The sequence below is a fragment of the Microcebus murinus genome, chromosome 4, assembly GCF_040939455.1.
Source record: "Microcebus murinus isolate Inina chromosome 4, M.murinus_Inina_mat1.0, whole genome shotgun sequence".
Classification (NCBI taxonomy): Eukaryota; Metazoa; Chordata; class Mammalia; order Primates; family Cheirogaleidae; genus Microcebus; species Microcebus murinus.
Genome location: NC_134107.1, coordinates 59,510,908 through 59,524,655, shown reverse-complemented (window position 1 = coordinate 59,524,655; position 13,748 = coordinate 59,510,908). Strand labels below are relative to the sequence as shown.

Here is a 13,748-nt window from a genome sequence, read left to right as displayed (position 1 = left end):
CTAATTTTTTCTATATATTTTAGTTGGCCAATTAATTTTCTTTCTATTTTTAGTAGAGACGGGGCAGGGGGGGTCTCACTCTTGCTCAGGCTGGTTTCGAACTCCTGACCTTGGGCGATCTGCCCACCTCAGCCTCCCAGAGTGCTAGGATTACAGGCATGAGCCACCGCGCCTGGCCAAGCTTCGTGTCTTATCAGGGCAGAAGACAAGCTATAATTGTATTACAATTTCTGTGTGATAGATTCCTGATACACTAATGGGCTTCAAATTAGAAGTCCCCTTTAAATTGATCAATGAAAACTGCTTTAGGTTCTTTGAATTTGGAGCTGCCAAGCCTATCCTTTCCCATTTCCCTAATTTTTAGTTATACATTTTTTTCCATAAGTAATCTTTAAGAATGAATAATCAATTTACATAATATATTTTTGGGTGTTGTTCTCATTCTCAAAAATGCTCTTACCATTCATTCCTTCTCTGCATGCCCAAATCCCATTCATTCTTTGAAGATAGCAAAAATAATCCTTCTCATTTATATCATTTTGTCAGCAAGTATCTGTTGCATGCTTACTATGTAGCAAGTGCTCTTCAAGAGCTGGAGAGACAAGACATGAGAACTGGCCTCACTGAGCTTACAGTCAGGTAGGGAAGAATGACAATTAACAACAGGTAAGTGATGGGGAAAAATAGGGTACAATGGGAGGGCAGGCAAGGCTATTTATACTGTGGAGGGCATGGGAACAGACAAGGAAGCCTTCTTGAAGACTTCTGCAGTGGATTGAATGTTTGTGTCCCCCAAATTCATATGTTGAAATGCTAATCCCCAATGTGATGGTATTCGTAGGTAGGCCCTTAGGGAGGTGATTAGGTCATGAGGGGAGAGCCTTATAAAAGGGACCCCAGAGCTTTGAGCAGTGGCAGTATTGTAGCCAATGAGGTTTATCTGAGGTGTGATTATTGCTAATTGAAAACTTTTCCTAAAACCCTGCCATGACGACTTGAAATATAGTTGGCATTGGCAATTTTTGACAGTCTATATGGAGACTGAAAAAATTAAAAGAAACAGTAAAAGAGACCTCAAAGAGCTCTCTTGCCCTCTTTCTGCCATGTGAAGACACAGTGAGAAATATGGTTGTCTATGAGCCAGGAAGCAAACCTTCACCAGACACCTGAATCTTCTAGTACCTTGATCTTGGACTTTCCAGTTTCTCTCTAGAACTGTATGAAATAAATCTTTGTTGTGTAAGCCACCCAGTCTATGTTATTCTGTTCTAGCAGCCTGAATGGACTAAGACAACTAACTTCTTTAAGTGATAACTGAAGGATGAGTAGGAATTGGGGAAGAGTGGGAAAGGGAGGGGGAAAGTTTACAAGTTAAAGAGAAGTGTGCAGAAAATCATGGAGGTGAAAATGGTGCTGAAAGTGCCCTTCAAAAGGGCTTCTCTAATTCCTCCTTCTCCAGTAATTTTTCCATTTACTGAACCCTATAGCATTTGATATACTTTTAGACCATAAGATCTCTGAAGCTAAAACATATGACTTACACAGAATATTTGGTAAATATGAAGGCAGATTCAGAAGAGAATGAGACTATATATGTGTCAATGCAAAATGAAAGCATAAAACATGAAAACATTTGAGGTGAGAGGTAGACTATACCACACCTCTCTTCAAAATGATAGGGGATATGCACTACAGGATGTTTTTAAAAAATGATAGAGGATAGCATCACCTGTCTAGGTGACTACAGAGACCAAAGCAGCAGAGAGGAACCGATTCATAAAGTTCTGTAGGAAGTACAAAGTAATTATAGTTCCAATCTTCAGATTTTACTTTAAAGGCCATTTCAGGAAACATAATGAAAAGCTGGTACCCATCAGAAAGAAAAAATAACCACTCACTTTTGTTTGCAAGACCTTGTTAAAAATAGTTTCTTAGTTTAGCCTGCTCTTTATGTGTGACAGGGTTCTGGGTTACCAGTGGGGAGGACCCTACCAAACCTGATAAGCTACTTGTAAAATTACATATTAAAAAAATAATCAAATGTCCATGTCATAACTCAGGTTTTTTTTTTTTTTTTTTTTTTTTTGAGACAGAGTCTCACTTTGTTGCCCAGGCTAGAGTGAGTGCCGTGGCATCAGCCTAGCTCACAGCAACCTCAAACTCCTGGGCTCGAGTGATCCTTCTGCCTCAGCCTCCCGGGTAGCTGGGACTACAGGCATGCGCCACCATGCCCAGCTAATTTTTTATATATATATTAGTTGGCCAATTAATTTCTTTCTATTTATAGTAGAGAGGGGGTCTCGCTCTTGCTCAGGCTGGTTTTGAACTCCTGACCTTGAGCAATCCGCCCGCCTCGGCCTCCCAAGAGCTAGGATTACAGGCGTGAGCCACAGCGCCTGGCCATAACTCAGGTTTTTACCGTTTCATTTTAGATGCATGTTCTAAAATCCTTCTGGCACTTGGCTGAAGGAACCAGAAGGGAGTAACTTTTGATAGAGAAGGAGGTTTGAGGATATAGTTTTTATCTTGATAGGCCAGTATAGACAATATTTTAAGAATTTCAATTCTAGCATATTGCAATTCAAAAGAGTTGATGTTAAAAAGGCAACATAAGGCCGGGCGCAGTGGCTCATGCCTGTAATCTTAGCACTCTGGGAGTCCGAAGCGGGCGATTGCTTGAGGTCAGGAGTTCAAAACCAGCCTGAGCAAGAGCGAGACCCCCGTCTCTACTATAAATAGAAAGAAATTAACTGGCCAAATAATATATATAGAAAAAATTAGCTGGGCATGGTGGCGCATGCCTGTAGTCCCAGCTACTCGGGAGGCTGAAGCAGTAGGATTGCTTGAGCCCAGGAGTTTGAGGTTGCTGTGAGCTAGGCTGACGCCACAGCACTCACTTTAGCTTAGGCAACAAAGTGAGACTCTGTCTCAAAAAACTAAAAAAAAAAAAAAAAAAAGAATTTCAATTCCTATTCTTAATTTATTCTAGGTCAGCAATTCATCCCTGGGCTTTCATCCTGTCATTTCTATAGATAAGTAAATAATAACCCCAAATAATGAGAAAATGTATATAAGTATGTTATGTGAATGATAAGATACTATACACAAATGTAAGGACTTATTTTTCATTATTAACTTGGGAAGCATTTTTAATCTGATCTTTCAAAGTGTCTTCTTCAAGGGTAGGGTTTCTTTTTTTGGATCTTGTCCCACAGTATGGTGAGGTGTGGCTGAAGTTGTGTGGATGCCAAATTCTCTAATTTGATTTATCAAATTATCTTTTATTAATAGTTTTTTATTTTTTAACAGTTTTAGATTTACAGAAAAATTGCAGTTAGTACAGAAAGTTACCCATATACCACCAGGCCATTTTCCTCTATTATTAACATCTTATATTATTCAAAGTATATGTTTGTTACAATTAATCAATATTGATACATTGTTAACTAAAGTCCACACTTTATTCAGATTTCCATCCTTTTTTGTCTAATGTTCTTTTTCTGTTCCAGGATCCCATTTAGCTTAAAAGTTAAATTTAGTTGTTTTAGTTGTCATGTTTGTGTCACGTTATTATTGTCATGTTAGTTGTCCATATTACATTTAGTTGTCATATTTCCTTAGGTTCCACTTGGCTGTGCCATTAACCTTCATTTTTTTGGATTATGAACCAGGTTGAAAATCTGATGAAAGCTATGGACCCTCTCCACAGAAAAATACACATTCTTCATTCAGATGGCTTAATAGAAGTATACCTGTAGCAGATTTAGAAGCCCCGTTTTAGGAGGAAAGGGTGATCGTTGCCCAGATCTAGCTCTAGCTTAGATTAGGCTCTAGCTCAGGCTTTTCCTCTAATTTGTTGTGTAACCTTCAGCAAAGCTGTTTCCTATGTGTGCCTCAGTTTCATCATCTGTGAAATGAGGGGTTCGGTTTACATGATGTCTAAACCCTTTTCTAGCAAGATAGAAGGTGGGCGTCATCCACAGTTAGGAGTTAACATCTGAGGAACAGGGGCTGGTCACAGAAGACCCAGTCAGGTCAGGCCAGGGAAGTGGATGGGCTTATCAATAAAGAGGTTGCATAGAGGTTCATTGGGGGAAAAGTGAGATAATCGGTGTCCAACTTTATGGCTTTATGGATTTTGCAAGTCATTTTCTCCCTTAGGGCTTCAGTTTTCTCATCTGCAAAATGGAGAGGCCCTGTTTCTGGCAATTTAAAAATTCCTGAGAGCAGTGGAGAATGTATCTAGTAAGATGCTGTGTGAGGAATTATGATGGGAAAGAGGATGCAGAAGTGGGGGTTGGGTTCAGGGGCGAAGGGCAGATCTGAGGAATGTGAGGCAGGGCCCAGGGCTCAGGAAAGAGGCACCTATTATACATCTTGGGGCTACAAAACCCCACCTGCACTTTGCGGAGTTATTCTATCTCTGCCCCGGCCCCGCCTCTGTCCCACCTTCCTCCCCCTGCCCACTTCTCCCTTCCCCACAAACTGAGACGCGCCACACTTCGCATGGCCGACGCGTTATTCCGCCTTCCACTACTCAAAGGCCGCGCGCGCTCTCGCGCCGCCACCTCACTACTTGTCCCTGCCCGCCCTCGGCTTCTTCTTATTGGCTCTTCACATAGGTGACGTAAGTGCTCCATTTTTCTACTCCCCCATTTACCCCTGGCCCTGCCCCGCCCCCTCGCTTCTTCTGATGCGAGTCGAAACCTACCCTGCCCTCGTCGCTGCCGCGAAGGAGGAGCCGGGAGAGCCGGCTAAACCAGGAAGGCCCTGGCGGTAGCGCGCACGCATGTACGTACGCCGGCGGCCAGCGGGACGGCAGGCTCGCGCTCGGGCTCTCCTCGCGCCGCGCCAGAGGCTCGCGCACTCAGCAGGTTGGGCTGCGGCGGCGGCAGCTGTGGGAGCTGAGGCGCTGCGTGTGTGAGTCCCAGACACGTCTCCGGTTCCGGCTCCGCTACCCTTTGCCTCCCTCACCCCAGTCTCCCTGCCGGGTGCTGAGGAAGGGAACGGCGCTAGCCTCGGAAACTCAGAGCACACCCCTGGCTGTCTCTGACACCGCCCTCCTTCCCTTCCCTGCCACGGGCCTCGCTCGGTGCTAGGCGACTCTGCGGGGAGGCGGCGGCGGCGGCTGCCTGTCTGTGGAGGGTCCCGTTGCCTTCCAGCCTTGCTCCTCCGCCTGGCCCTGCAGGGGCCGAGAAAGCTCGGCGCCCGCAGTTCCACTCGTCTTTTTCGTAAGCCTGTTGGAGCAGCGTCGGTCCGGGAAGTCTCTGGGCTGAGGCGGCGGCAGCTCCTTCGGCTCCATCATGTCCGCGGGCGGAGACTTCGGGAATCCGCTGAGGAAATTCAAGTTGGTGTTTCTGGGGGAGCAGAGCGGTGAGTGCGCGGCTCCCTACTCCTGGCAGCTGGCAGCGGCTTCCCCGCACCACCCCCAGTGCGGCCCTTTGGTCGGCGGAGGCTCCCTGCGGGCCCCGCGTCTGCGCTCCGTTCCACCCTAGCCCTTCCCCGTGCTCGCCGACCCTCTTTGCCACCGGCTCCTCGTCTGGATCCGTCGGTTGGGTTTTACTCTGTTCCCCGGGCCCTTCGGTCCCCGACTCTGCTGTCTCCATTCCCCGCAGCCCTGCCTGCTCCCGTCGATCTGCCCTCCCTTCCCAGTCCTCACCCCGCCCAGCCACAGCCTTCTGTCCATTCCTTTCTTCCTCCAGTCTCCGTCGTCTCATCTACCTCGGACCTCTTTCTTGAACCCCACCCTTATTCCTTGCTCTTTTCCCGGTTCGTCAGCTCCTTGAGGCCCACTCCGGGAAGCCCCACTCTTGGGAATGGGCCCTCTTCAACCTTGGCCAAGGAGGGTGGGATCTGGGCGTTGTTTTCCCCAGAGGCTTGGCCCTGAGAAGTGCGAATCTCGAGTAAGGTGGAAATGGTGGTTGTAGAAACAATTCTTGGGTGGTTTTTACCTGGGTGGGAAATTAGTCTGGGTTATAGAGGAAATACATCAGAATTGGAGGCGACTTTGGGGTGGTCGAGGTTGAAAGGAGGTGGCATCGGCAGTGACGATTTTTGCCCCTTGGATTGGGCTGTGGCTTGTCTGAAAATCTCATTTTCTTCTCCTGACTTTCACCACTGACAATTCTTTTGGCAGCGTTGATGGTTTTTCGATCTTTGCCAGATGCTATGTCATGATCATTTTACTTGGAATTTTTCACATCTCACCTCCCCTTTTTCTCGATTCAATATGAAGCAGCGTCTGATTCTCCTCATGGTGGTGCAAACAGGAATTACTGGGGAAATGTTAATTATTCATTTCTTCTTGAGTATTTTCTAGTGATATATTTAGGATTCCTGTGAAAGAAGGCCTAGAATTACGAACATCTTTCTTTTGTAGGATTTCCTTTGGGTAATAGAATAGAGTAGAAATAAATTCATCATCTAGTTATCTAAATTAGATTTAGATCTAATTTAGGCTGAAGGATTCTTTTATGCTTAATATTCCATACTATTTGATGAGTGAAATTGTTATGCCATTTATTTGGTGCTTTATATCAGATACAAGATGTTAATTTTTGTGATGGTTATCTCTGAGATTACTTGTAATAATTATAATTTTATGCTATATTATACAAACTTGACCCTCCACAATTCAGAGAGTATTACCCTCCTTTGTTTTTCTCACATTTTTCATGACCATCTTTAAAATTCAGACATTGAGAGATTAGTTTCAAGTCATCAAACATTGGATACCTACTAGGTGTCTTAGGGGAGGTTTTAGAAAACATTGGTTATTTGTTTTGACTGGAAGGCATATAATTGATATGAATTCATAGCTTTTGTTATTGTCTTGAACTATTCTAGTTTGTATGGCATTACAGTAGGTCAAAACTAGTTGCAAAATAGCCTCCATTCCAGATGGACCTGGGAAGTTGTTTTTCTCCTTTCGTAGGTCCCCCCCTCTTGATGGGGAAAAATACAATCTTCCCTCCTTTTTGCTTACGGATTTTCCTGAAGTAAGTTTAAGCTTGTTTCCTTAGGTGAGTAACTTGTTAGAACCTATGGAATTGATTCTGGTTCAACTGTTATATGATAATTTCAGGACAGTACCATACATAGAATATAGCTTATTGGTTTTTATTGATAAATAGCACCTACAGTGCTTATTATGCACTCTAGAGATGTTATTGCCTTATGTTATAGATAATAGAGCTATTTAGTTTGTATTAAAAAAACCCATTAATCTCTCTGTCTAGGGAGGTTTTACCATGAATAGAGAGTTTTGATTTCTTAAGTATCTGCTGGTTAGTTTCCTTTGACTTTCAATATGTTTTAATTCACAATAAAGAGTTTAATGGCTGCTCTTATTTCTTACTTTCTTTAAGTCTTTATTAGCCCCCTCTTTGTAATTCCTGAAGCTTTGTTAGGTTTTTTAAAAAGTAGGGTTTATTTTTTAGAACAGTTTTAGATTTACACAAAAATTGAGATGGTAGTGCAGAGGGTTTCCATATACTCCTGCACCTAGTTTCCCCTATTAACATCTTAGGTTAGTATAGTACATTTGTTATAATTAATGAGCCAATATTGATATGTTATTCCTAACTAAAGTCTATAGTTTATTCAGGTTTCCTTAGTTTTTACCTAATGTCCTTTTTCTGTTTCAACATTCTAGTCAGTCTAGTCTAATTAACCTCTGCATTACCTGAGGTTAATTATCTTTTGAGGCTACTATATTGCTAAGTAATGCCATCCTGTAGCTTTGACAGTGAAAGATTGATCTCTGTTTTCATGGTCAGTGTCTGTAGTTTACTAATGCATTAGACCAGATCTGTAGAATCCATGTCATCTTGATGTAACTCTTCATGAATTATTTATTTTTAGGTCTCTTGGAATTCCACAGTTCAGCTTTCAAAGACTAATCTGTGGCAAAGCCTTGTTTGTTTCCTTCATAGCATTTACAGCATTTATAATTATTTTTTGTGTGTTTGTTTTGTCTGTTTCCCACAGCAGAAAGTAAGTTCCATGAAGATAAAAACTATTTTTTTGTTCATTGTATTCTCATCGCCTAGCATAGTACAAGGCTCATAGTAGCTACTCAGACATACTTGGTGAGTGAATGGTGGTTGAATATAATAGTAACCAAATCTAGTAGCCTATATTATATTCTTTGCTGTGGTGAAGTCTCCATTTTTTTATGCAATTAATAGTTTAAGAATATTTTATCCTTACGTCATTTAATTGTATACAGGAATACTTCAGGTACTCAGGGATGCAGGGAAACCAATAATTTAGAGGCCTAATGATTTCATTAAAAAAATAAGACTGGCCGGGAGCAGTGGCTCACGACTGTAATCCCAGCACTCTGGGAGGCTGAGGTGGGCGGATCGCTTGAGGTCAGGAGTTCGAAACCAGCCTGACCAAGAGCCAGACAAGACTCCATCTCTACTAAAAAAAGAAAGAAAGAAAGAAAGAAATTATTAATTGGCCAACTAAAAATATATAGAAAAAATTAGCCGGGCATGGTGGTACATGCCTACAGTCCCAGCTACTCGGGAGGCTGAGGCAGGAGGATGGCTTGAGCCCAGGAGTCTGAGGTTGCTGTGAGCTAGGCTGATGCCACGGCACTCTAGCCCAGGCAACAGAGTGAGACTCTGTCTCAAAAAAAAAAAACTGACCTGAATTTTGTACTTTTTTTTAGATGAGCAAAATCAGTCTTGCTTTGTTAAAGTTGTTATTAAATTGTTTGCTATTAGTATAACACATAAAAAGTATTCAAATTATGTTAAAGATATAGTCATGGAACTGATTTGAAATTATGTAGACTTTATTTAGCTTATCAAAAATTTAAGGTACTATGCTTTATAATGAAGATGAATTGTGTTGGTACTTGAAACAGGTTGAGTTGATGACATTAGTCTTCGTGATCTTCTGATAAACTCTTATGGTTTCTTCGTTATTTCAGTAGTATATGTGCTTTAATAAAGGAATGTTGAAATACACAATTTGAAGTTTCCTTGAGGAATCTCTTTTGTTACTACCTATTGTCTTGATGTAGACGCACTTTTAGGAATGTCATTCACTGGTTTACAGTAGAAGAATTTGTTATATATGAAAGTTATTGATTATAAATTAGGAAGTATAATGACAAGGAGAAGCACATACCTGGCCTACTACTTCTTCTTTTACTTTTTGTTGTCTTTTTTTTTTTTTTTTTTGAGACAGTCTTGCTTTGTTGCCCAGGTTCGAGTGAGTGCCGTGGCATCAGCCTAGCTCACAGCAACCTCAAACTCCTGGGCTCAAACAATCCTTCTGCCTCAGCCTCCCAAGTACCTGGAACTACAGGCATGCGCCACCATGCCTGGCTAATTTTTTCTATATATATTAGTTGGTCAATTAATTTCTTTCTATTTAGAGTAGAGCTGGGGTCTCGCTCTTGCTCAGGCTGGTTTCGAACTCCTGACCTCGAGCGATCCGCCTGCCTTGGCCCCCCCAGATTGCTAGGATTACAGATGTGAGCCACCATGCCCGGCCTTATGTTGCTTTTTTAACATCAACTCTTTTTTTTTTTTTTTTTTTTTTTTTTTGAGACAGAGTCTTGCTTTGTTGTCCAGGCTAGAGTGAGTGCCATGGCGTCAGTCTAGCTCACAGCAACCTCAAACTCCTGGGCTCAAGCGATCCTACTGCCTCAGCCTCCCGAGTAGCTGGGACTACAGGCATGTGCCACCATGCCCGGCTAATTTTTTATATATATATCAGTTGGCCAATTAATTTCTTTCTATTTATAGTAGAGACGGGGTCTCGCTCTTGCTCAGGCTGGTTTTGAACTCCTGACCTTGGGCAATCTGCCCCGCCTCGGCCTCCCAGAGAGCTAGGATTACAGGCGTGAGCCACCGTGCCCGGCCTTAACATCAACTCTTTTGAATTGCAATATGCTAGATAAGGAAAATGCGGCTTACAGAGCAACAGTACTGAACAGTTTATATTGGTTAGATCAGTGGTTCTTAAACTTTTTCTTTTTCTTTTTCTTTTTTTTTTATTTTGAGACGGAGTCTCACTTTGTTGCCCAGGCTAGAGTGAGTGCCGTGGCGTCAGCCTAGCTCACAGCAACCTCAAACTCCTGGGCTCAAGTAATCCTCCTGCCTCAGCCTCCCAAGTATCTGGGACTACAGGCTTGTGCCACCATGCTCAGCTAATTTTTTCTATATATATATTAGTTGGCCAATTAATTTCTTTCTATTTATAGTAGAGACGGGCTCTTGCTCTTGCTCAGGCTGGTTTCGAACTCCTGACCTTGAGCAATCCGCCTGCCTTGACCACCCAGAGTGCTATGATTACAGGCGTGAGCCACCTGGCCTGGCCAGTTTTGCCATCTTAATGGTAGCTTGTTTATGCCAGCAGCGAAGAAGCCTGGAGAGCAAGTAACAGTGAAATCGTGAAAGGCGTTTTCCACAGCTTGTTGAGAATTGAATATTTTCCTTGCAAGAAGTAGTCCAAAGCCTGGAAGAAATGGTAGTCAGTTGGTGTGAGGTCTGGTGAATATGGTGGATAACAGAGAGTTTCCAAGTCCAGCTTCTGTAGTGTGAGTAGCATTGTTTATGCAACATACAGTGGAGCGTTGTCTTGCAGGAGGATTGGCTTGTCTCTATTGACCAATCTCAGCTGCTTAATCACAAGCATCTTCATCATTTCATCCATTTGGTTGCAGTAGATATGTGTTGTAATCAATTGACCAGGTTTTGTGAAAGCTGTAGTGGATATTACCAGTGCTTGGCCTTCAAACAGACACCATTAGTTTTTTTTTTTTTTTTATGAATATTTGGTTTTGGACTGTGTTTTGGCGCTTCATCTTTGTCCAGCCATTGTGCCGAATGCTTGCTATTGTCAAAAAGAATCCATTTTTCATCACAGGTAACCATATAATGTAGAAATAGTTTACCTTTATATCATGACAGCAAAGAAGGGCAAGCTTTGAGACAATTTCTTTTCTGTTGGTTGTTTAATTTAATTCGTGCAGTACCCATCTATCCAGCTTTACCTTGCCCATTTGTTTCAGATGGTCCAATATGGTTGGAATAGTAATGTCAAACCTTGCTGCTAATTCATGTGTATATAGGTTGAGATGGATTCACTTCCACTACAGCTTTCAGTTTATCATAATCCACTGTGGTCTCAGGTTGACCATGTGGCTCATTTTCAAGATTAAAATCACCAGAATAGAACTTCTCAGACCATTGATGGATTTATTGTGCATTCATTAGTCACATCTTTCCCAAACACTTCGTTGATATTTCAAGCTGTCTGCACTGCATTGGTTCCACTACAGAACTCATATTTGAAAATAACATGAATTTTCGACTTTCCATGGTTTCATAAAAACTGCTCTAAAAAAAAGTGAAAGATAATCACAATCCAAAATATATATTTGAAAGACTGATGGCATACCGTCACAGTAAAAATAAAATAAGAAGTGAAAAGTGAAATGTAAATGAAATGTAAAGTGAAATGTCAGAGATATCAACTTTCAAACTTAGTACTTAAATCAGATATTTAATACTTAATAACCTAATAAAATATACTTTATAAAATGACAACTAACTCATTTACATCCATCTTCATTGTAGCATTATTCACATTAGCTGAAAAGGTGGAGACAAACAAGTGTCCATCTATAGATGAATGGATAAACAAAATGTGATACATACATGCAATGGAACATTATTTAGCCTTAAAAAGGCAGAAAATTCTGCCAGATGCTACAACACAGATGAATCTTGAGGACATTATGTTAAGGGAAATAAGGCAGTCACAAAAGGAAAAATACTATATGATTTTAAAAGTTGATAAATACTATAATAAATAAACCTCACTGTTATCATCTACCATTGTGAGACGGAATAAAACCTTGCCAAAATACCCCAGTAGACTTCTCGTTTGAGATGAAGTCCAGACTCTTCTGAGTTAAAGCCTTTCATAGTCTGGCTTTTACCTTCCTATCTCTGACATTACTCCTAGGACTCATCTTTACCCATTATTATAAGGCAGATTTTTTTTTTTCCAAAAATAGTTTTTTAAGAAAATCATCTTTAAGGTATAATCTGTGCAGGACACATCTTTGCTTTTTAAAGCTTCGATTCTAAGAATCATATAGAATCTTAGCTGTCATTTATTCATTTAACAGATACCTACAGTGTAGCAGGCATGGTGCTACGTCCTGTGGAATATAGTAGTTAACAGAACTAAGACCCTGTCCTCTTGCTTATAGTCTAGCTGGGAACTACAAGGTAGATTCAGATCTTTTACAAGATATTTATTATTTACAAAGGGAAAAACATTCTTATGGCAGAGAAACCCTGTAGACACCACCAATAACCCAATGATCAAGGTTAACATCACTAGGAATAAGACATTAATGTGCCGTTGTGTACCCTCTGTTATACTGCACTGAAAAAGGCACATCAGTTCTGTGGTAGTTTTGCCAAAAATGCATTACCTCAACCTAATCATAAAAAAAATCAGATAAATCTAAATTATATAAAATAACTGACCAGTATTCTTCAAAAGTGTTCAGATCATGAAAACAAGGAAAGATGGAAGAAATGTCACAGATCAGAGGAGACTAAGGATCCATGACAACTAAATGTAATGTGGATGTTGGATGGGATCTTGGAACAGAGAAGGTATTAGTACCGTGTTTCCCCAAAAATAAGACCTACCCATAAAATTAGCCCTAGCAGGATTTCTAAGCATTTGTGCAATATAAACCCTACCCCAAAAATAATACCTAGTGATGGGTGTGGCTACCCAGCGTATCTACACAACCCATGCATTTCATTGTAGAGTGGTAAAGAAGACCAGCAGCCCTTTTCATCTGGCCCATCGTGACAGCTACTATCCCAGAGGTGACCGGAAAGGTGCAGGCAACCCCACCAACAAGGTCAGCTCCCCCTGTCAGGTCCCAGCCATCCTGTGCGTGCTGCAAGCTGCAGGCTTTGAGGGGAAAATAACACATCTCCTGAAAATAAGCCCTGGAGTGTCTTCTTGAGGAAAAATATAAGACCCTGTCTTATTTTGGGGGAAACACGGTAGAAAAACTGGTGAAATCCAAATGAGTTGTGTAGTTTAGGTAACAACATATCACTGTTAATTTCTTAGCTTTGATAATCATGGTTATGTAAGATGTTATCTTAGAGGAAACTGATTGAAAGATATATTGAAATTCTCTGTACTATTTTTATAACTTTATTATAAACCAAAAATTATTTCCAAATAAAATAAAATAGTCCTGTAGGTACTACTACTATTTGAATTTTACCACTAGGAAACTGAGACACAGAAAGGTTAAATAACTTGTCTCATGGTTCCATGGTTAGTAAATAGCCAAGCTGGGATTTTAACCCAATAGTCTTGTTCTAGGGCTCAAATTCATTGATAAAATCTTCACATATTTAGCTTATAAAAACACATGAGTAAAAAAAAATTCACATATAGGTGGAATTTATGCAGAAAGTACAAGATACTTAGGTGTTCCTCAAACCTTAAGAGTGAGAAAACCAGTCATGTCTAGAAAATAGTTATATGAACTAAATCTGTTAGATAAGATTAGGTGTTTGTTAGATATTTTGTAGTGTTATTTATATTACAAAACTCTTAATTATATGTAATTAAAGTTAAGAGAATAAGATGAGAAATTAGTTTTCAGTAAAGTTCAATAGCTTTAATAAAATTTGCTTTGTTTAATGATTATTACCTCTGATAGTTATCAGAAA

The 13,748-nt window shown here is 40.9% G+C and overlaps 1 protein-coding gene and 1 non-coding gene across 3 annotated transcripts in view; both read left to right on the top strand.

Annotated features, from left to right (window-relative positions):
- Positions 1 to 900: 900 nt before the first annotated feature.
- Positions 901 to 1,041, top strand: LOC142870697 (U4 spliceosomal RNA). The gene has a single exon (XR_012919046.1). It is a non-coding gene; the product is annotated as a U4 spliceosomal RNA (small nuclear RNA).
- Positions 1,042 to 4,782: 3,741 nt separating this feature from the next.
- Positions 4,783 to 13,748, top strand: part of RAB6A (RAB6A, member RAS oncogene family) — an 80,227-nt gene continuing 71,261 nt past the window's right edge. Inside the window, exon 1 of one of the 2 annotated variants that reach the window (XM_012745039.3) lies at positions 4,783 to 5,373. In XM_012745039.3, the coding sequence (XP_012600493.1) occupies positions 5,304 to 5,373 (70 nt within the window). In that variant the 5' untranslated portion in view covers positions 4,783 to 5,303. The remainder of the gene's footprint in view (positions 5,374 to 13,748) is intronic. The other variant, XM_012745038.3, reaches the window with a different exon arrangement.